The sequence below is a fragment of the Oncorhynchus tshawytscha genome, linkage group LG33, assembly GCF_018296145.1.
Source record: "Oncorhynchus tshawytscha isolate Ot180627B linkage group LG33, Otsh_v2.0, whole genome shotgun sequence".
Taxonomy (NCBI): Eukaryota; Metazoa; Chordata; class Actinopteri; order Salmoniformes; family Salmonidae; genus Oncorhynchus; species Oncorhynchus tshawytscha.
The window spans coordinates 25,781,042-25,804,489 of record NC_056461.1 but is presented as its reverse complement, the minus strand read 5'-3'; the positions used below and the strand labels follow the sequence as shown (position 1 = coordinate 25,804,489).

The window sequence follows — 23,448 nt, the reverse complement described above, 5'->3', positions numbered from 1 at the left end:
TTTCAGAAGTAAGTTCTTTGTTTCTGGACGTTTTGAGCCTGTAATCGAACCCACAAATGTTGATGCTCCAGATACTCAACTTGTCTAAAGAAGGCCAGTTTTATTGCTTTTTTAATCAAAGCAACAGTTTTCAGCTGTGCTAACATAATTGCAAAAGGGTTTTATAATGATCAATTAAACTTTTAAAATAATACACTTGGATTAGCTAACACAATGTGCCATTGGAACACAGGAGTGATGGTTGCTGATAATGGGCCTCTGTGCGCCTATGTAGGTATTCCATTAAGAATCACCCATTTCCAGCTACAATAATCATTTACAACATTAACAATGTTTACACTGTATTTCTGATCAATTTGAAGTTATTTTAATGGATAAAAAAAGCTTTTCTTTCAAAAACAAGGACATTTCTAAGTGACCCCAAACTTTTAAAAGGTGGTGTGTATATATAGTACTTGGCTATAGACTGTGTACTAGAACAGTATATATTTCTGAAGAGGATAGTGGACTGACTACCTGTAGAGTGCCCACTTATTTGATCATGCCTTATTTTGTTTGATAGTTATGGGATTTGATTTCTGCACGATGAGCGCAGTAAAACCACTTTCTCATCCATAATTGAAGATTACACGAGGTCTTCCCCCCAGCTCTTATTTCTGTTACTACACTCTGTTCATCTGTCCCTCAGAACTGGTTGTTTTACCCTTCCTATGACTGCTTCTCCCCAGCAACCCAGTTATGCTGTGACCACTAAGAGGTTCAGCTATCTCCTGGTGAAGACGGGCACCCTCATGCTGAAGGCTTGCAGTGACCTGAGGGGATACACACCAGGCCAGATCATCAGACTAGCCACTGAGATCCACAACAAGTCAGGCAAGGACACGGGCTGCGTGCTGGCCAGTCTCATACAGGTACCACACGACCACGTCTCACGGTTTCATGTTGCTACTGGTGTAACTTTTGATCAAATGCTGATACACTATATATACTAAAGTATGTGGACACCCCTTCAAAATAGTGGATTCGGCTATTTCAACCACACCGTTGCTTGACAGTTCTATAAAATGTAGCACACAGCCGTTTAATTTCCATAGACTAACATTGGCAGTAGAATGACCTTACTGGAGAGCTCAGTGACTTTCAACGTGGCACTGTCTTCCAACAAGTCAGTTCATCAAATTTCTGCTCTGCTGGAGCTGCCCCGGTCAACTGTAAGTGCTGTTATTGGGAAGTGGAAATGTCTCGGAGCAACAATGGGTCAGCCGTGAAGTAGTAGGCCACACAAGTTCACGGAACGGAACCGCCGAATGCTGAAGCATGGAGCGCATAAAATTTGTCTGTCCTCGGTTGCAACACTCACTACTGAGTTCCAAACTGCCTCTGGAAGCAACGTCAGCTTAAGAACTGTTCGTCAGAAACTTAATGAAATGGGTTTCCATAGCCGAGCAGCCGCACGCACACAAGCCTAAGATCACCATGCGCAATGCCAAGCGTTGTCTGGATTGGTGTAAAGCTCACAGCTACTGGACTCTGGAGCCGTGGAAACGCGTTCTCTGGAGTGATGAATCACGCTTCACCATCTGGCAGTCAGACGGTCGAATCTGGGTTTGGCAGATGCCAGGAGAACGCTACCTACCCCAATGCATAGTGCTAACTGTAAAGTGTGGTGGAGGAGGAATAATGGTCTGAGGCTGTTTTTCATGGTTCGGGCTAGGCCCCTTAGTTCCAGTGAAGGGAAATTGTAATACTACAGCATACAATTACATTCTAGACTATTCTGTCCAACTTTGTGGCAACAGTCTTGGGAAGGCCTTTCCTGTTTCATCATGACAATGCCCCCATGCACTAAGTGAGGTCCATGCAGAAGTGGTTTGTCGAGATTGGTGTGGAAGAACTTGACTGGCCTGCCCAGAGCCCTGACCTCAACCCCATCAAACACCTTTGGAATGAATTGGAACTCCGACTGCGTGCCTGATCTCACTAATGCTCTTGTGGCTGAATGGAAGTACCTTTAGCAATGTTCCAACATCGGGTGGAAAGCCTTCCCAGAAAAGTGAAGGCTGTTATAGCAGCTAAGGTGGGACCAACTCCATATTAATGCCCAGGATTTTGGAATGAGATGTTCGACGAGCAGTTGTACACATACTTTTGAGTATTTTTAGTGTATATATTTGATCTGTAGTGTTTGTCTGTATTGTTTACTCTAGGCTGTATGTTTGTTGGATGTAGATCTTGTCTCTGATACCCCTCCTCCTTTTCTCTTGCTCAGAAAGTGACTTATAAGACCAAACGAGCTTTGTACGACCTGCGGACCATAGCAGAGGTAGAGGGGGCGGGAGTGAAGGCGGGAAAACACGCTGAGTGGCGAGAGCAGATCATCGTACCGCCCCTCCCCCAGTCTGCCCTGGCCGGCTGCAGCCTCATAGAGATCGACTACTTCATCCAGGTTAGTAACATCCTCAATCGAGTGCTCTGATGGGCATCCACCCGATTAAAGCATGTTGTTCACAGGTGGTATTTCAGAGTTTTAGCAGTTGTATAGTGTTCATCCTATAGAGTTCAGGTGGGTACTTCGCGCTTCAGCAAACAAATGCAAGGAGGGGTGCTCAACAACAATGACAAAAATCACGAGAGTTGCTTACCAAGAAAAACTTCCAAAAGGACAAATTAGAGGTTAAAAGGTCATTTTGGAAGTTTTTCTTGGTAAACCATTCTCATACTGTTCGTTCTGTAGTTATAGTTGCAACATGAACCAGACAATGTTCCTCATACAGTATCATACTGTAGTAATCCTCTCATTAACCCAATGCACCTGCCATGTAGTATGCTGTAAGTCATTCATGCTCAATTTCAGAGGTCTCTTTTGAGTTCAGGGATTATAAACTATGGTAATCTGAACAGATCAGATGTCTTGGTCGTCATACAGTATGGCAAAGCGATTTGTGTCAGTACTGTACTTAAAGGATCACCTGGGATGACAGGATATTTAACATTTACATTGTGTCTTTGTGAACGCTGCAGGTATCACTAAAATCCCCTGAGACGGTTGTCACTTTACCCATCTACATCGGGAACATCGCTGTCAACTTGACCCCGTCACGAGCTATGCCCTCAACCCCAGCCCCAACACCCATCAGCCCTAACACCGGCCTGGAAGGGGTTACCCCCAGCGCACCCCCAGCTGAGGAGGACCTGGAGGAGGAGTTGGGTGCAGGGGCTTCAGTCAGCGAGGAGATCCCCACTAAGAGCCACTCCCAGCAGGACCAATCCGGCCGGCCCCCCACCATGTCCCCCAGTGCATTTAGCTACACTCCCGGTGCAGCTTTCCCACCCAGCCAGCGACGTGCCGACGACACCTCTGCGCCTCTGTTCTGTGTGTCCACTGGGTCCACCATCCCTTTCTTTACAGAGGGAAACGTCACCCCAGTACCCACGTCCTGTCCTCTCATACTCCCCCCTGAGTACAGCACCTGGGACTACCCACATGGTGAGTTACCCCTGCCTAATACAGCACTATTACATAGTTAGTCACCACTTGCTGCTCCTACACACAGTTTAACCTGTCTGGAGTTGATTCTGTAAATCACTTCTGTTTCATTATGATGATAAATGAACAATAGTCTACTATTTGTCGGACTGTTTCTCTGGTTTGTATGTGGATCTTACAGAACCCCCTCCCACCTATGAGGAGAGCTGCAGCAGCAACAACTCCAGCTTCAACAACAGCAGGCCGTAGAGGAGAGGGGACTGAGCATAATGCAGCTCAAAACTGCAATTACACTCCCTAAAGGACAAATAGGGTACTGCAGCCCTAGCTCCAAGGGGATAGAAGACGCTAACCTCCTAAATGTTACACTTAAACAGGGCTCTCCAACCCTGTTCCTGGAGCTACCCACCTGTAGTTTTTCACTCCGACCCTGTTCCTGGAGCTACCCTCCTGTAGGTTTTCACTCCAACCCTGTTCCTGGAGCTACCCTCCTGTAGGTTTTCACTCCGACCCTATTCCTGGAAAACCTACAGGAGGGTAGCTCCAGGAACGGGGGCTGGAGTGAAAACCTACAGGACGGTAGCTCTCCAGGAACAGGGTTGGAGAGCCCTGCTCTAAATATGTTTAAAAAAGGGATCATATCTGTTGTTTTTTGTGTGTGTGTCATGATGGTTTATACCCCTTTTTCTCCCTGACTAAAATGTCCTGCTATTATATAGATTGCTTGAGAGAGAACATGAACTGTGTCTAAAATTAACACTTCAGAGTAAACATATAGTGGGTATGATATTCCATGATTAGAGCCCATTGGAGGCTAAACATTTTTGCATTTGAGAATATTCTTGCATCTATGATGCCTTGAAATTGTTGTAGGCCCGCTACTGTCTCTCCTTCAGCCTTCAGACACAACCAAAAGCTGGCCTTTGTTGTAGTTTCTTTCCAAATGTGCACACTACTGTAATTCCGATCCATCACTGTCCACTTCCACCACAGTGGCTCCGTCTTTTGATGGGTGGAGTCGGGCTGGCCTAGCTGGACATCAGGACCTGAGCATGCCTACCCCCTGGTGGCCATCAACGGAAGAGAATGTTGCCCATCAACGAAAGAGAATGTTGCCCATCAACAGAAGAGAATGTTGCCCATCAACAGAAGAGAATGTTGCCCATTGGGAAAGCTTCTGACCATCACTAAGGGCACTATTTAATCTGTAAAGCTGAAGCGTTGCATATTCCACGATAGAAATGTAGAGGTCAATTCCCATTGAGCCGACATCTGCAGCGTTTACAGTGAATGCAGTCTCCGCTAAAGCAGGAACATGGTCTTTAAATTTCAAGCACGCTGTAAAGCTGCAATGCAGATTGAATAGAGCCCTAAAGCACTGGAACTCAATGATGCCTGCTAAGTAGAACATACTCCTTCAACCTGTGATCTACTGACCAGGGGCTTCATATCTTGTCACACCTCATCATCTTGAAACAGACAAGCGGGACATTGTACTCTTGGGTGTGTAGGGGTAATTGACATAGCAAGGATTGATATGCATTTATGACATCTGATGCAAACACTTTTACCTTCCTCTTTTTTTCTTTCTTTTTTTTTTAACCCTGGATACAATTTTGTACCCTGATTTTCCCCATGTGGCCTTAACTCCTTCTGTTCTACCTACATTACTATGTGGTGATGAAGACGGTTGTCTTCAGGGTTTCTGTTGCTTTTGAAATGGCAGTCAATGCAGATAACACATTTGTTGGTGCGACAACCAACAGTGTGAAATGTTCAAGCACAAGACAGCACTTTTTGGCAGTTTGAAACAGTGCATGTATATGTTGTTGCGTGTGAATGTGTATGTAGTGTACCAGTTCCTGTTGGTGATCGCCCCTCCTGTCTTTGGCAGTTGATAACGTTGGACAGCTCAGTTTTACAACTTGACATCAGGCAATATCATCCACTGTGTGTTTATGTTGATTTGTATGTCTTGTTTCTGTCTCAATGACAGCCTCCTTTTGTATGTCTAGGCCAACCACACTGTGGCTTATGTTTCATACAATTCTGTAATTACAAACTTTAGCACCTGCTGTGGGAATAAATGTATATAGCCATCCCTCCTGTAATGGCAGCCTCGTGCTGTCAAAGCCTTCACATACCAGAAAATAGATGGCAGATGATATTGGGAATTGATCTGCGCTTTAGACCACTGCTCTAAAGTAATAAGGCATCAGCTCTGAAAGAACCATAGAAATCACACCTCTACTTTATTTACCATCTTCTCAGAGTTTACTCACATCACTAACAAATTACATCTACTATTGTGTGAAACATACGATTCCCGAAAATAAGGCCAAGCTGCTAAATCAAAATGTGCAATATATAGTCAACATTTATGGTCTTAATTTGAGGTTAGGATTAGGAATACGGTTAGCAGTATGGTTAAGGTTAAAATATTATTTGATTTTAAGAAGAGAAGTAGATCTTCCGGCTTTGCAGCTTGACCAGAAAGTGACATCCGAAATATACTATGTAATACACTCATTAAACATCACTAGACATAATATTACACCTTCTACTGTGTGAAACATACTGTGTAATGTACATGTCCACTGAGTTGTTGTTAAACCAAGCCTTAACTACATGATCCCAGTTCCCATTAGTCTGCATAGTCATCATCCTCATCCAGGTGCTAGAGGTTTGGAATAGGATCTCTTTGTCTAGGAGAATACTGGGAGTGCTTTTGTGGCCCTCCCTGTTTTATCTACTGGTCTCCCCTGGACTGAAGATGCACTGAATGAATACTAAAGTAGCTGTGAAACCCGTGAGGATTTTCCTCAAATGTATTTCAGCTCTACTTGTGGACCTTGGATCTCCTCTTTTTTTTGGTGCAATTCTGTTATCTCCGTGTTTGGTACAGCAGCTTAGTTCAAGTCATTTCATGCTGCTTTTATCAATCCTGCCCCACTGTTTTTATTTCTCTTCACCAAAGGTACTATAGCTTTCTAAACTCCATGTTTTCACTGTACATTCTTTCCCCTCACAAATCGGTGAGTGGTGTACATGTGGTTTTGTATTTTTCTACTTGTGAACAGTTTTCTGGTGCAAATGGTAGCCATTTGAGAGAGAAATATTATGGAGAAAAAAATGTAGCACCATAGTCAATCAAAATTGTACAGTTGACCAATAAAATGATAATCTGACATATCCTTTGTACTGGTTTTGCAAAGGAAAATGGTTTCTTAATGACCTGTCCCAAAGCACAAAGATATCAAGTTATGATACTATAAGTGGTTGGATGATAGAGAATTAAAGGTGACCTCAGTTGCCGTCAAAGGAAATGGGTCTATCAACTGCTTTAAAAGATGGGAACATATGCCTTGTGTTCTGCCTGTGTAATCCTACATGCCTTGGTGTGACTGAGATGCTATACTTTAGCCTCCTTCCTTATAATGTTTTGACAATGACATGGCCCAAAGACTGTCCAGTAGCCATGACAATGGGAGCAGCAGGGTAGAGCGTGAGAAGAGCAAGGAAGAAACAGCCTTTTCAGGCATCATCCCCGGGCTCGCCACCTCACTGTTTACCGCAGCATCGCTCATCCTCTGTTGCCATAGAAACTGCTTAGCCCCAATCCGCCAGCCTCCCTGTGTCACACATGGACCACAGAGCTCATGTCTGCTTGCATACCTGCCAAGGGATGGAGGGAATATAATCTGCAAGGGCAACCTAATTTCACATAATGTGCAGAATCACTGCTGGATATTCTATGCTGGTATGTGGCCATTGCTTAATTTTTGTCATGCTGCAACAGCTACACTGTTGGATCTTTTTATAATGGAAGTAAATATTGGGGCCAACATCTAGACTATTGCCTTGTCTTCAGCTCCACCACCTGCTATGATGATATAATGACCCAAACAAGGTGTGTGGGCTACAGGCCTATATCATTATCAACCACATGAGACAGAGCTAGTGGTGAGTTAAAGTTAGCCCCTGTATATACGGTATATCGTTTGACATTCTTTTCATACATTTTTCAGAAATCAGAATGTACAAACCACTTGTGAGGTAAATCATTTGAGGGTTTAGAATGTGTAATGTTAGAGAGCGCACAGAAAACCCCTCCCTGACATCCCGCCCCTCCCGCTGACCTATTTGTTACATCACTGGCCTACTACAGTGTCCTTGGATGACTGACCTATCGTCGATCATAACCAATTTGCATTTCATCATAGTAAATTGGACGAGCAATTCAACACATGCATGGATGAAGAAATGGTAAATTACCTACTTAACTAATGAAATATGGAAGACCTACAAGTAGCCTATGAGATTAATGGCAGTATGGTTAAGTGATTAGAATGATCTAGGCCTAATTATCTAGGGTAACCATACAATGAGCTCACTACCCATTGATTTAAAAAATGCTGTTTAGTGTTTCAACCAATTAATCTGGTTGTCAGATCCAAACCAGTTTTTATTCTGAGCCAATCAGATGTGTTTGGCCTATGGTGGTTTTGAAAAATGTAGCAACTCTGTGCACTTTCCTGATGAAGTCTACGGCTGAGCCTCTTATCAGCTAGTTCCATGGAAACACTGACTTCTATGGCCTTTGCCAAGGTCAAAATACTTTCTGTTCACAGTCTCTTTTGTGTGGCTTCACTCCGTATGCCACATACTAGTCTGTCTAATGGTGTAATTTAGAACATAAATAAACTCAGAGAATTGTGAGTTAAATTAACACAGCAGCAAACATTCTGCAGCGATACGCCATCCCATCTGTTTTGCGTTTAGTGGGACTATCATTTGTTTTTCAACAGGACAATGACCCAACACAGGCTGTGTAAGGGCTATTTGACCAATAAGGAGTGATGGAGTGCTGCATAAGATGACCTGGCCTCCACAACCACCAAACCTCAACCCAATTGAGATGATTTGGGATGAGTTGGACCGCAGAGTGAAGGAAAAGCAGCCAACAAGTGCTCAGCATATGTGGGAACCCCTTCAAAAGTGTTGGAAAAGCATTCCAGGTGAAGCTGGTTGAAAGAATGTCAAGAATGTGTAAAGCTGTCAGAGGCAAAGGGTGGCTACTTTCAAGAATGTCAAATATAAAATATATTTTGATTTGTTTCACACTTTTTTGGTTACTACTGGATTCCATATGTTATTTCATAGTTTTGATGTCTTCACTGTTATTCTACAATGTAAAAATAAAAACCCTTGAATGAGTAGTGTCCAAACTTTTGGCTGGTACTGTATGCAAATGAGATATTTCAGTACCTCATTTAATAAAATGTGCTAAAATTTCTAAAAACATGTTTTCACTTTGTCATTATAGGGAATTGTGTGTAGATCGGTGAGGAATAAAAATATATTTAATCCATTTTGAATTCTGGCCATAACACAACAAAATGTGAAATAAGTCAATGGGTATGAATACTTTCTGGCCATTTTGAGCCTGTAATCAAACCCACAAATACTGATGCTCCAGATACTCAACTAGTCTAAAGAAGGCCAGTTTTATTGCTGGGATTGATGGTGTTGATGTGAGCCATGATGAACACTTCAAAGCATTTCATTGCTAGATGTGAGTGCTATGGGGCGATAGTAATTTAAACAGGCTATCTTGGCATTCTTTGGAACAGGGCCTATGGTGGTGGTGAAAAATGTAGCATCTCTGTGCACTTTCCTGAGCCTCTCAGGTTCCATGGAAACACTGACTTCTATGGCCTTTGCCAAGGTCAGAATACTTTCTGCTAACAGTATCTTGTGTGGCTTCACTCCGTATGCCACATACTAGTCTGTCTCTAATGGTGTAATTTAGGACACAAATAAACTCAGAGCATTGTGAGTTAAATTAACACAGCAGCAAACATTGTCACTGATTCTCCCCATTTCTGATTTCTTCTTATGAACCTAAACCTTTCAGCAACTAGTGGTTTTGGTGAAAAGTCTCCTTTCATGATTCCCACAATATCACCATACGTCATTTTACCTGTTCTGTCTGGCTGTAGCAGGCTGTGTAGTAAATTACATGTTTGGCCCTATCACACAAAAAAAAAAATGTAGGCACCATTTTGTCCTCAATGTCATTTGCAAGAACAAAATATTCTAACCATTCTGTATAGGAGTTCCACTGCTCAATACTTTTATCAAACTGTCCAATGATTCCAACAATTCCAGGCATTTCTTGTTTCTCAATAGGCTCCTGATTGTCACTCACTTCACTATTATCCTTAACCACAGCAATATTTTCCTCAGTCAGGTGATCTTCATTAATTTCACTCACAAGTTCTCTCATTTAGCACTTTCCCGCTGCGACGTCCGTCTCGAATCATTTTCTGACATCCATGAGTTGTGCACAACGTATATCCATAACAGTTTCACAGCAGCATCACATTACCTTGGATGGAGTAGACGGTGACACAGTGCAAGAGCCAGAACCCTGAGATCCATCAATGAGCCCTCGGAGTGTGGTGTCAGGAAAATAACCTCACACTCAACGTCAACAAAACTAAGGAGATGATTGTGGACTTCAGGAAACAGCAGAGGGAACACCCCCATCCACATCGATGGAACAGTAGTGGAGAGGGTAGCAAGTTTTAAGTTCCTCGGCATACACATCACAGACAAACTGAATTGGTCCACTCACACAGACAGCATCGTGAGGAAGGCGCAGCAGCGCCTCTTCAACCTCAGGAGGCTGAAGAAATTCGGCTTGTCACCAAAAGCACTCACAAACTTCTACAGATGCACAATCGAGAGCATCCTGGCGGGCTGTATCACCGCCTGGTATGGCAACTGCACCGCCCTCAACCGTAAGGCTCTCCAGAGGGTAGTGAGGTCTGCACAACGCATCACCGGGGCAAACTACCTGCCCTCCAGGACACCTACACCACCCGATGCTACAGGAAGGCCATAAAGATCATCAAGGACATCAACCACCCGAGCCACTGCCTGTTCACCCCGCTGTCATCCAGAAGGCGAGGTCAGTACAGGTGCATCAAAGCTGGGACCGAGAGACTGAAAAAAGCTTCTATCTCAAGGCCATCAGACTGTTAAACAGCCACCACTAACATTGAGTGGCTACTGCCAACACACTGTCAATGACACTGACTCTACTCCAGCCACTTTAATCATGGGAATTGATGGGAAATTATGTAAATATATCACTAGCCACTTTAAACAATGCTACCTTATATAATGTTACTTACCCTACATTGTTCATCTCATATGCATACGTTGATACTGTACTCTATATCATCGACTGCATCCTTATGTAATACATGTATCACTAGCCACTTTAACTATGCCACTTGGTTTACATACTTATCTCATATGTATATACTGTACTCGATATCATCTACTGTATCTTGCCTATGCTGCTCTGTACCATCACTCATTCATATATCCTTATGTACATATTCTTTATCCCCTTACACTGTGTATGACAGTAGTTTTTTTTAGAATTGTTAGTTAGATTACTTGCTCGTTATTACTGCATTGTCGGAACTAGAAGCACAAGCATTTCGCTACACTCGCATTAACATCTGCTAACCATGTGTATGTGACAAATAAAATTTGATTTGATTTGATTTGATTTTGAGATTTGGAGTCCTACAGTGTATGGTCGATTTAGATCTATGGCCCTGCCTAATCTGGTCGATTTAGATCTATGGCCCAGTGACTCCTGTTTGCCTGTTCTGATCATAGAGGTCGAGGACTCATCTTTGTATTGGTGTCATTATAGTGTGACAGCACCAAAAGATGGACTCAGATTAATAAAGTACTCTCTCTATTTTGAAGTAGTTAATTTTCTTCTTAATGATTGGCTGATCGCTCCTGATGACCCGGACTCCAACAGAATCACCAGGAGGGATCAAACAATGAAGTTGGAAGTCCCACCCAGTTGGCTACATTAAAATGGTGGAAGCCCTCAATGGCACTGCCCATGACAACATGGCTTTTTGATAGAGGCCTCTATGGTTTTGGGCCCGGTGTCCAAAAGCATCTTAAGGCTAATAAATTCATCGTTAGAACCATAGGTCATATGATTATAAGATGCTTTTGGGAAACTGGGCTGTGATCTGTCTACTACTCTGGATATTACTGGCTGCTAGTAATATCTGTTGAAGTCCAAACCACTCCTCTGCACAGATCTGCAAGCATATTGGATGATTCTTTAACTGTTAAAAAATAAAAAATAATAACTCAATGATGACTGATGGTGAAACTAAAGAAGGAATACATGGCTGTGGCCTAAGCTTTTTTGACTGCAGATTTTATTATGAAAAAAAAAAAAACTTGCACAACCAGATATCTAAAATGTAAAAAACACATTCAGTAAAACAGTGAATGTAAAATTCCCACTGAATAATTTACATACACACATAAAACAATATTCAGAAACGTAAGCAAATTTATATTAAAATTGTGACTAAATAAAACACTAGTAAAACAAGGAAGTATCTCCTTACAATTTGTTTATAAAAACCTGGTTAACGCTTGACAGAATAAGGTACAGTTAACTCATTCAGATGGGCAAAAACAACAAATAGCAGCTTTGAATGAACTCCCTCCATCACATGGGTTATGAATCTGCAACAGAAACAAAAATAGCATAAGTCAGTTTAAATCACTGCTTAGCTAAATATACTACACAACAAAGATATGTCTGGACACAATATATTGCACAATGCCTTGTTGAGCCCTGCTGGCCAGAACTATGACTAGAAACATGCATATAAATTGTTAAAAGGTTTTTAAAAACAATTCTAATAAATACAACAGTTGGACAATGGTTTACATTTTAAAAACTAATCAGATGTTGACTGAATTATAGCACATAAAGTTCAGGGATTTTGGTGGGAATTCAGGTATTAAATGTGTCAAATTACACTTCTCTTTTCTTAGAATGCACTCCTATATATATATATATATATATACACATTTTCTAATGCAATTAGGTAAGTTTCTTTTTAAATATGTTGCGTTAACTTCTTGAGTGTAGGGGGCAGGATTTTAGTTTTTGGCTAAAAAACGTACCCATTTGAAACAGCCTATTTCTCAGGCCCAGAAACTAGAATATGCCTATAATTGTCAGATTAGGATAGAAAACACTCTAAAGTTTCCAAAACTGTCAAAATATTGTTTGTGAGTATAACAGAACTGATATTGCAGGCGAAAACCTGAGGAAAATCCAACAAGGATGTGCTGTTTTTCCTGAAAGCTCTGTTCCATTGGATGCCTTGTTTCCATTTAAAGGGATATCAACCAGATTCCTATGGCTTCTTCAAGGTGTCAACAGTCTTTAGACATCATTTCAGGCTTTTATTTTGAAATATGAGCGAGAAAGATCACATCGCGTCAGTGGATAGCTGGGTGTTCGCAGAGTTTTGTTTGCGCAACAGAGTGGGGCAGCCATTGTCTCTCCCTCTCCTATTGAAAAAGCTACAGTCCCGGTTGATATATTATCGATTATATATTTTAAAAACAACCTGAGGATTGATTATAAAAAACGTTTGACATGTTTCTGTGGACATTACAGATACTATTGGAATTTTCGTCTGCGATGTCGTGACCGCTCGAGCCTGTGGATTTCTGAACATAACGCGCCAAACAAATGGAGGAATTTTGGATATAAAAATAATCTTTATGGAACAAAAGGAACATTTATTGTGTAACTGGGAGTCTCGTGAGTGCAAAAATCTGAAGATCATTAAAGCGATTTAATTTATTGCTTTTCTGACTTCCGTGACCAATCTACTTGGCTGCTAGCTGTTTGTAATATGGTCTACTGAGAGAGATGTTCTTACATAAAACGCTTGTTATGCTTTTGCCGAAAAGCTGTATTGAAATCTGACACGCCAGGTGGATTAACAACAAGCTAAACTGTGATTTGCTATATTGCACTTGTGATTTCATGAAAATTTTATATTTTTAGTAATTTCATTTGAATTTGGCGCTCTACAATTCAGCGGGTGTTGATGAAAATGATCCCACTAACGGGATAAGTGTGTCAAGAAGTTAATAACCTGTTAAGCCTCCCCCCTACTTTTTCGGAAATTCTGTTAAAAATCGCGCAACATTTTGGCGCCCTGCTACTCAGGCCAGGAATATAGTATATGCATATGATTAGTATGTGTGGATAGAAAACACTCAGACGTTTCCAAAACTGTTTAAATCACGGCTGTGACTATAACAGAACGTCTGTTTCATCGAAAAGCGCAGGAAAATCTGATCACTGGAGATGGAAAAAAATATCCATGCGCCACTTCAACCCATTGTTAAAGGTGAACCGTATTAAATGAGGCCGAGCTTGCAGTACCTACAGCTTCCACAGGATGTATAGAGTCTCCTCATTTGATTCTGATTTGATTCTTGGTAGATCCGACCAAAGGGAACCGATTCCCTCCGACCACCAACCTGAGGCATTGTCTCTGTGTTTTTCCGGACATTTTTTCCACACGACCAACTATCGAATTTACATCGCCTCCTGATGATTTTTATAGCTTATTAACGTGTAGTAATACCTAAAGTTGCATTAGAAAGGTATTTCGAAGTGTTTTGTGAAAGTTTATCGTCGACTTTTTAACTTTTAAAAAATGACGTTACGTTATGAAACGCTATTTTTTTCCGTTTATCACACAGTCTTCATAGATCGATATCTAGGCTATATATGGACCGATTTAATCCAAAAAAGACCCAGTATTGATTATGGGACATCAAGGTGTGCCAAGAAAGAAGATGGTCAAAGGTAATTAATGTTTTATATTTTATTGTGCGGTTTGTGTAGCGCCGACTATGCTAATTCTTTTGTTTACATCCCCTACGGGTCTTTTGGGGTGTTGCATGCTATCAGATAATAGCTTCTCATGCTTTCGCCGAAAAGCATTTTAAAAATCTGACTCGGTGGCTAGATTCACAACGACTGTAGCTTTATTTCAATACCAAGCATGTGTATTTTAATGAACGTTTGCGTTTTAACTAATACTATTAGCGTGTAGCGTAGCGCATTTGCATTTCCAGAGCTCTAGGTGGGACGTCTGCGTCTCAAGTAGGATCAAGAGTTAAACAAGTGTGTCAATAGCAGGATACCCTCTTGGCTCTAGATTATGCCTATCTATACATACTTTACATGGTTTGCGAGATCAGACACAATATCACTATAATTTGTGTTCATTTTCAGCAGTTGCTTTTATTTCAGCACCTCTAGTTTGTAAATATTTCAACTGTACAATTCTTATTCTTTTTTTTAATTAGTGGAAGAAAAAAAATGTACATCCACCAAAATAAAGTTCTTTCTTCTCTTTCTCTGTCGAGATGTGTTAAATCTCCAACGAAGTTTTAGCATTTTTTCTCGATGCAACGGGAAGACGACGCATTCCATTGAGCCCATTTCAGCCATTACCGGGGTGTGTTTGACAGGTCATTACAAACATTTCCGCGGTCGTAACATTATATCATTTCGTTTTAGTCCTGCGACATTTTAGTCGCAGGACTAAAATGAAAGCAATCAATTCAGCAAGGTTTACGTGAAAAGTGGATTCTGCACCCCACAGAGGAAACAGACGGCTGAAAAACACAGATCCTCAGGTGGGCGGGGTATGCGCGTAGCTACTATGACCTACCTGTCCTCCTCCAGGAGGGCTTGGGTGTACTGTGAGAGACGGCGGGGCTCTGTTCCTGGACATCTGAAAAGTGCTGCAGACACAAGACAGAAAAGATCACAAATGCACCCACAATTCTTTATTAATGCAGATTAATGAACACTCGGGGCACAGTACTCCAGCATGAATTGTGTCAGTTTGGCTATGTATTCAGATAATCATGATTCAGCATAAAAGTCAGGTCCTAAAATCAACCCTGAGGTTCTGAAATGATCTGGGTTGGAAGAAAACAAAGACAGGGTTCAACCTATGATCTGGGTTGGAAGAAAACAAAGACAGGGTTCAACCTATGATCTGGGTTGGAAGAAAAAGACAGGGTTCAACCTACATTGTATAAATTCAAAAAGCCCATTTGATAATAGTGAATAATGAAGTAGTATGTTGCGTCATGACAAGTTTTAAAGAATAGGCCTACAGTGTAGCTATATTAAGGGTTTAACACCATATACTGACTGCCATCTATACGCAGATGTAACTGACCAAGTTCTAGCGATAGACCAGATGTGCCTGGCCAGTTATATAGACCCTGACATTCCAAGAAGATGTTTGTGTAATTTTATTGAGAAATTAGCTGAAACTGAGAAATTATGACTGACTGGATCCAGCATTAAAAGGATACTTCGGGATTTTGGCAACGAAGCCCTTTATAGACTTCCCCAGACAGAGACATAAAAATGGTTTCCACAAGTTAATCAGACTCTAGGGAAGTAGATGGAAGGGCTTCCTTGTCAAAATCCTGAAGTATCCCTTTAATACGTAGGTCATTAAAGTCTAAACTATATGTCCAATCACCTTATCATTGAACATTTTAAGTCTCTCACCTGTTGGATCTGCTGGATCTCCCTCATAGCCAACCGGATGGAAGGATACAACCGGGGAAAGGGCCTGCTCTTGCGGTCCCGCTCATCTCCCCACGCTCTTCCTCTCTCCCCGTCTCTGAGCTTCCCTCGCAGGGCCTCCCCTCCTCCTTCAGCCTCGGCCCGGTGTCTGCGGTCAGATATCCACCTGAGGACAGGGGGTCTCTGGGCCTCCAGGGCGGGGTTCTGCCCAGGAGGCAGGAAGAGCTGCTGGAACTCCAGGTGGACCTGATCCAGGCTCAACTCGCCCTCCTCTTCCCCAGACACGGTGCTCCTGCGGTCAACCACGGCCAGGTGATCCAGGCACTTCAAGTCCTCGTAGTCTGTATTCTGGTCACATGTCTGGAACAGCAGACAGAATAACATTAGTGCATAAAATGTTTGATTATCCATTCTTAATGTACAGTATTACACACAGGTCCTGCCAGAGCCTGTGCCAACAGTGAGTAAATTCCACAGGAGCCAGACCCTAAAGAGGTCCAATTGCTGACCTGTCCACAGGAGGTGGTGAGCAGCTCGTTGAAGGGCTTGATGCCCACCCGGCTGTGGTGCTGCACCAGGTCAGGCAGGGAGGGGTGGGCTTTATCCTCCCCCAGGATCACATACTTCCCGTTGGACTGCATCTCAATCATGTAGTGCCTACAGCGGTTTGCCCCCCTGACATCGGATAGATGGAGAGGACAGAGGGTAAAGGGTACATATCGGTCAGACAGGAGTTAGGGGTTTAATGTCTTATGTCTTATATCTCACGCTATAGCGCCGGGTCGTTTTCAGCACACTGTAGTAAAACAATTGAACGAAAAACAAAAATCCCTCCAATGGGGACAAGTTCAGTTAGTACCTCCCCATTCCAAATCTATATCAAAACGTTTACTGCCTACTGAACACAACCCTGTCTTCTGTTCTTGTTTCTACTCGTCTATCAACCCCTTTCAAATACACTGCACCCTTCCTCAAGGTGACCACTGATCTGATGTGATGAGAACCAGACCCAGTAGGGGAAGGTCATTTGGATCCAGATTGTCATCCGTAGTCTTACTTGTATGTTAGTGTGTAGCCCTCCCGGCTCTGTCCTACACGAATCAGGAAGCAGCCTACAGGCTTGTCTGTCATCAGATCCTCCGCTTGTCTGGAGAGGAGGCATACACAGTGCGTTTAAAACCACCCTGAAATCTGACAGAATTAAGTCTGAAGTGTGTATTACTATCCTCGTTGGTACTGGACAGTAAAACAAGGGCAATTCTCCCTCGTGGGGACATTTTACAGGTCCCCATGGGGAAAAAGCTATTTCAGGCTTAGAAGTTTGGGTTACAATTAGCGTTAGGTTTAAGGTTTGGAAAATAGGATTTTTAATGTCAATCAATTATAGGTCCCCACAAGGATGGTAAAACATATGCTGTGTGTGTGTGTGTGTCATCCTGTCTTACTGACCTACGTGTTATCATGCCATGGAACCAGCAGGGGAAGGCACCGTTGCGGACCACCTTGCGGGCCTGCGTCTCCTTGAACCAGCGGATGTTGTCCCTTCTCTTCTTGCTCCTCTCCCTGGCCCGCTCCTCTCCCCCCACCTGGCCCATCAGCTCAGCCAGCTCACTGTGCACCTCCAGGTTGTCAAAGGGAGTGGCCTGGGAGAGACCGAGGGAACCGTATAGGGTCAATCTTAGGGTAGTTTAAGGCTCAGTTTAGGGTTCTATTCAATCAGATCTCATTAACCAACATCCGCATAGTGGTTGTTTTGGCGGTGTCGGAACTGTGTTACAGCTGACCAATCCATAAGCTGCTCCTAGAATTATACCTAAAGCGGACATTGCCATTGGCTACATGGAATCGTAATAAGAGAAATCCCATACAGCCTTCTTTACAAGTTGGAACACTGGAATGTGAGATGTAATCTACACCTCGATTAGGCTGATATAAATCCTCATTATTTAGTTTAATGATTTTTTAATTGAGTGTCTTTATTTCTATATAGCCTACACTTACCCGTTATGAACTTCTAACGTGAGTGGGACGCTTTAGGCTTTATGACAATGATGAAGAGCAGCAGCTCACCTATTAGACAACTCCAACGCTTGATTTGATTGAATCTAGGCCTTAGTCATCAGAGAGTAGGAGGGGATGTCAGAGGAATGAGTGGGAGGGCGATTGTCGAAGAGTACAAGATCAGTCAATAGCAGGTTTCAACTAACATGCTGTCTATGGGCTAGCTAGCACCAGAGATCGAGAGACTAAACATGAGATTACTTTGTGAAAATTACTTTTCACTGTTTCAAGTTAATTAAAAGGTTACCAGGGTCTTGAGTGTAGAAATGTGACCACTTTGGAAACAAGCATTTTAAATAATACTTTCAAGTGATACCCTCTGGGTCCACATTGTTTTTGTATGTCTGTTATCCAAAATAAATTCATTTCAATATGGCCCACCTCAAACTGTTTGTTGCGGGGCCGGGGGACAGGGGCCAGGTGGGCAGCTGTGGGCATGATGGAGCGAGGCCGGGGCTGAGGCTTCTTCCTCCTGGGTAGGGGCACGGGTGGAGAGACGGGCCCTGAGACACACACACAATACTGTTGATACAGCACTAATAGGGCTGCATATGTTGAGTGACAAGGATCCTTACAGTGCTTAAATATTCAAGACATCATACAGAAATGTCTTTGACAACAAGCATGTAGAGGGGTAGAGAGGTTAAGAGCAAAAATAGAACAGTGGTAGGGAGAAAGAGAACAAGTAGGGGATTGGAGGGAAGGTGAGCAAGAGTGAGATGAGGGCAAAAGAGAAAAGGAAAGCGATATTCCTTCTACTTACTCTTGTTCTCCTCCCTCTCTCTCTGAGCCTGCCTCTGTCTGCTCACCTCCAACAGTAGGGACAGGTACTTCCTCCTGCAGCGCAGAGAGAGGTAGTCTGCAGAACACAGCAACAGAGACAATGTGAACAGAGAGACAGGGGGAGAGAGAGCCAGAGGGGGAGATACAGTGAAGAGAGATTACTACATTACTACTGAATGACATGGTAAAGAATCACATTCCGACACAAAATGACGCAACAGTCATTACAGGCCTTGAAATCAAGATACCAGACAGTATAACAGGGAAACTATCATCCATCTTACAGGGTTGTGGGGAGTTGCAACACAAATACTGCAGGTAGCACTTAAAACACCAAGTAAGGTGCTGATGGCAATGTCTGAAATACATCATGATGGGACATGATTCAACAATGTCAACGTCATCTACCTAATCTACCTACCTGCAAAGTTTTCTAGCCTCAGGCCTGAGTTTAAAAGCAGTAACATCTCACAGAGGCCAATGAAGCTGTTTGACAGACATTTGAGAGACTATGTTCCAGATACTATTGATGAGTGACCCTCACTTTTCTGGATGACAAGTGCTGCTTTGCCCATTCTCTCCAACAGCCTGGACAACTCCTCCTGGTGCCAGTACTTAAAGAACAGACGAGACGACCTGCCATAGTGAGAGACAATGTTTGAACAGTGTTCATAGATATGAAGTACTATTTGCAGGGGGAATTGTTGCATAGAGCACTGTTATAGTCGAGAAAGATTGAGATTACCACTTAACTCCAGTAATCATTAATCCACATTCATAACTTTGGGACATTTCTAAAGAACAACACAGCAGTAGAAAGCAGGAGCTGGGGACCAAGAGGGTGAAAGAGTGTAACTGAGATAAAGACCTCTACTCAATATAAACCCTGAGCTGACCTCCCAGTACAAGCCACTGCCTGTTCACCCCGCTATCATCCAGAAGGCGAGGTCAGTACAGGTGCATCAAAGCAGGAACCGAGAGACTGAAAAACAGCTTCTATCTCAAGGCCATCAGACTGTTAAACTGCCACCACTAACATTGAATGGCTGCTGCCAACATACTGACTCAACTCCTGCTCACTTTAATAATGGAAATTGATGTAAAAAAAAAATGTAGCACTAGCCACTTTAAACAATGCCACTTAATATAATGTTTACAATAGTCTACATTACTCATCTCATATGTATATACTGTACTCTATACCAACTACTGCATCTTGCCTATGCCGTTCTGTACCATCACTCATTCATATATCTTTATGTACATATTCTTTATCCCTTTACACTTGTGTGTATAAGGTAGTAGTTGTGGAATTGTTAGGTTAGATTACTCGTTGGTTATTACTGTATTGTCGGAACTAGAAGCACAAGCATTTCGCTACACTCGCATTAACATCTGCTAACCATGTGTATGTGACAAATAAAATTAGATTTGAAGCCAATGACAACGCTAACCTGTTAACTGAAGAATGAGCTGCTTTTGACAGACTGATTTTCACTTGACTGATTGAGTTTTAGAAGACTTGAAATTGAATGTTGGAATCTAGGAGGCAGCTACCTAAATGTCTTGAAACTGAAATCTTATCAACACTATTACCTCTAGCGTAAACGCATGAAACATCTGATGAGTATAGCCTGAATGACATGCTTTGATGAACAGACATATTATAAAAATAAATATTTTTACAGGAAGATTCAGGAGTAAGTAAGTTAGTCTTCTAGGACCGATTGACAATTAATTGAACACGACAAAAGCAACTACTGTAGACTTACCCACACTTCCAGCCATGTATCGCAGTCGTGTTGAGGATGGACAAGCAGCTGAAAAAAGACCCACAAACCACACAGGTTACATTTGATAAGATGTAACAAAACACAGCTACAAAGATCTGTTCAATATCACAAATGGACGTTGATGTATGTCATCTTTTTTAAATTGCTGGAATGAGAGAAAGTGTCTTTATACATACCTTTCCTTGGTTAGTGGTAAATCTGGCTTGATCAGCAGAATGTTATATCTGAAGACAGAGTTTAGCATGGTGCAGCGAAAATAAAAACGGCAGTGTACAGAAATATCATGCATACAAGTTTATGTTGGTCAAGATTATTATACAAATAATGCAAAGTTTGATACAAATATATAAATTCACACACACACGCACACACACACACCTCTGAGCAAATTCTTTGAATGAGGGTCGCCAGGAGAAGCCATCTCTTCGTATCCTGATGGTTTCCAGCAGGCCGTTGTATCTTAGCTGGAAAATATTTAATTATTCTTAGTTAACATTTGAATATGTTCCACAGAGACCAAACAGAATCAGGTGTTACTGATGGCCATATTAGGGACCTACTGGACTTATTTGAAACTAAATGCAATCTCAAGGCTGAACAGCAGGTGGCGATGTAACCACATACATGGGTTGTGCCACAAACATAGTGCCTTTTGCATGCCTTTGATATTTTAAGTAGAAATTGAGCACCAATATTGAATTGTAAAAGCCTGTTATATTAAATGAAGTGTCCTTTAATATAGACCACATGGAGAATTCAACAAATTAATAAAACATCCTTTAAAATTATTTTATTATTTTATTTTATTATCGGCTAGAAATGCTTTAAACTTGCATTTAAATTATTCCCTGTTGCACACACCAAGCTTCCATTCCCCCCGTCACAAGGGGACTTATTAATCATTTAAAAATAGTCAACCCTGTTACATTTGGCACTTCCTTTTTTTTTTTTTTACCTCTTGAGATGGGAAATTTGTTTTTTTTATGAAGTTGAACATGTGCTCTTTATGACAGAATGTAAACATTTTGTGAAATAAAAATAATATTTACCAAGTTACACATCTCAAAAGTCACCGTATTGGTGGAATGACCCACATATGTAATGAAAAAGACCTTAAATCAGCTTTAACAGACTATTCACAGTAATTAATTAACAATAGTTCCAGTTTGACTATTGTCCACCCACCCGCCAATACTGCATTGTACTGTTTTATCAGTTCAGCCCTAGACAAACAAATGAAAAAGCACTACAGATGAGGAGGCGGCGCGAGGGAAGAAAGACCCCTGGTGTCAGACTAGACAGCAGTGTTCACTGACAGGGCAGAGTATTGACCGGCTTCATTGTGCCATCAGGGCTACACTAACCCTCCCCTGGGGCCAAATCCACTTGCTATGAACATCATCAGTCACACACTGACCCACTAACCTAGTACCTAGTCCCAGGGCTGGCAGCAGAATGAATCCGTTGGACGGGCCTTTGATTTAAATAGGCGTGCACATTTTCACACAGAACATTCTCGTTTCTCAAAATCATTGTCACGTGGTTAATCATACAAATCTGAAGTAAAATTATTTTAAAATATATAAATTCAACTAAGGCGAGAGCACCAGTCTCTGCCATATGGACACATTGATCCATTTGCAAAGGATGTTAACCTCTCTAGGATATTCAGGAAGGTAGCATCCCACCTTAACAACAGCCAGTAAAAGTGCATGGTATTTCATACCATTTCAAAGATAAACTTGTTGTAAATCCAGCCAGTGTCCGATTTCAGCCACAGTGTCCGATTTCAAAAAGGCTTTATGACGAAAGCACAAAGGATTATGTTGTCAGTACCTAGTCACTGAAAAGCACAGCCATTTTTCCAGCCAAAGAGAGGAGTCACAAAAAGCAGAAAGAGATAAAAATTAATCACTATCCTTTGATGATCTTCATCAGATTACACTCATAGGAGTTCATGTTACACAATACATGTATGTTTTGTTCAATAAAGTTCATATTTATATCCAAAAATCTCAGTTTACATTGGCACGTTACGTTCAGTAGTTCCAAAACATCCGGTGATTTTGCAAAGAGCCACATCAATAGAGAGATAGAGATATCCTTGTCTCATTGTGTACCAGCGACTCCTGTGGCGGGCCGGGTGCAGTGCACGCTAACCAAGGTTTCCAGGTGCACGGTGTTTCCTCCAACACATTGGTGCGGCTGGCTTCCGGGTTGGATGCACGCTGTGTTAAGAAGCAGTGCGGCTTGGTTGGGCTGTGTATCGGAGGACGCATGACTTTCGACCTCCATCTCTCCCAAGCCCGTACGAGAGTTGTAGCGATGAGACAAGATAGTAGCTACTAACAATTGGATACCACGAAATTGGGGTAAAAAAATACAAAAAGATAAGTGTTATGCATGGAATTTTAGATCCACTTCTCCTTAATGCAACCGCTGTCAGATTTCAAAAAACCTTTACCAAAAAAGCACACCATGCAATAATCTGAGTACAGCTCTCAGACAACAAAACAAGCCATACAGATATCCATCGTGTTGTGGAGTCAACAAAGTCAGAAATAGCATTATGAATATTCACTTACCTTTGATAATCTTCATCAGAATGCACTCCAAGGAATCCTAGTTCCACAATAAATGTTTGTTTTGTTCGATAGTCCATAATTTATGTCCAAATACCTCCTTTTTGTTCACGAGTTTAGCCCAGTAATCCACATTCATGAGGCACGAGCAGACAAAGTCAAAAAGTTCGGTTACAGTCCGTAGAAACATGTCAAACGAAGTATAGAATCAATCTTTAGGATGTTTTTATCATAAATCTTCAATAA

The 23,448-nt window shown here is 42.0% G+C and overlaps 2 protein-coding genes across 3 annotated transcripts in view; one reads left to right on the top strand and one right to left on the bottom strand.

Moving 5' to 3' along the window:
• arrdc1b (arrestin domain containing 1b) overlaps positions 1 to 4,005 on the top strand; it is a 53,473-nt gene extending 49,468 nt beyond the window's left edge. Inside the window, exons 5-8 of the mRNA XM_024397539.2 lie at positions 729 to 911; positions 2,270 to 2,446; positions 3,022 to 3,487; positions 3,669 to 4,005. Coding sequence (XP_024253307.1) covers positions 729 to 911; positions 2,270 to 2,446; positions 3,022 to 3,487; positions 3,669 to 3,736 — 894 coding nt within the window. The 3' untranslated portion in view covers positions 3,737 to 4,005. The remainder of the gene's footprint in view (positions 1 to 728; positions 912 to 2,269; positions 2,447 to 3,021; positions 3,488 to 3,668) is intronic.
• A 7,730-nt stretch (positions 4,006 to 11,735) lies between these two features.
• The window catches only part of LOC112233469 (myosin-IIIb), a 53,666-nt gene continuing 41,953 nt past the window's right edge, over positions 11,736 to 23,448 (bottom strand). The window contains exons 19-30 of one of the 2 annotated variants that reach the window (XM_024401129.2): positions 20,999 to 21,084; positions 20,797 to 20,844; positions 20,600 to 20,647; positions 19,372 to 19,463; positions 18,808 to 18,903; positions 18,426 to 18,547; positions 17,433 to 17,626; positions 17,041 to 17,130; positions 16,493 to 16,658; positions 15,966 to 16,343; positions 15,106 to 15,178; positions 11,736 to 12,073 (exon numbers count right to left, since the gene is read on the bottom strand). In XM_024401129.2, coding sequence (XP_024256897.1) covers positions 12,066 to 12,073; positions 15,106 to 15,178; positions 15,966 to 16,343; positions 16,493 to 16,658; positions 17,041 to 17,130; positions 17,433 to 17,626; positions 18,426 to 18,547; positions 18,808 to 18,903; positions 19,372 to 19,463; positions 20,600 to 20,647; positions 20,797 to 20,844; positions 20,999 to 21,084 — 1,401 coding nt within the window. In that variant the 3' untranslated portion in view covers positions 11,736 to 12,065. Of the gene's footprint in view, positions 12,074 to 15,105; positions 15,179 to 15,965; positions 16,344 to 16,492; positions 16,659 to 17,040; positions 17,131 to 17,432; positions 17,627 to 18,425; positions 18,548 to 18,807; positions 18,904 to 19,371; positions 19,464 to 20,599; positions 20,648 to 20,796; positions 20,845 to 20,998; positions 21,085 to 23,448 lie in introns of those variants that run through there. The other variant, XR_002950765.2, reaches the window with a different exon arrangement.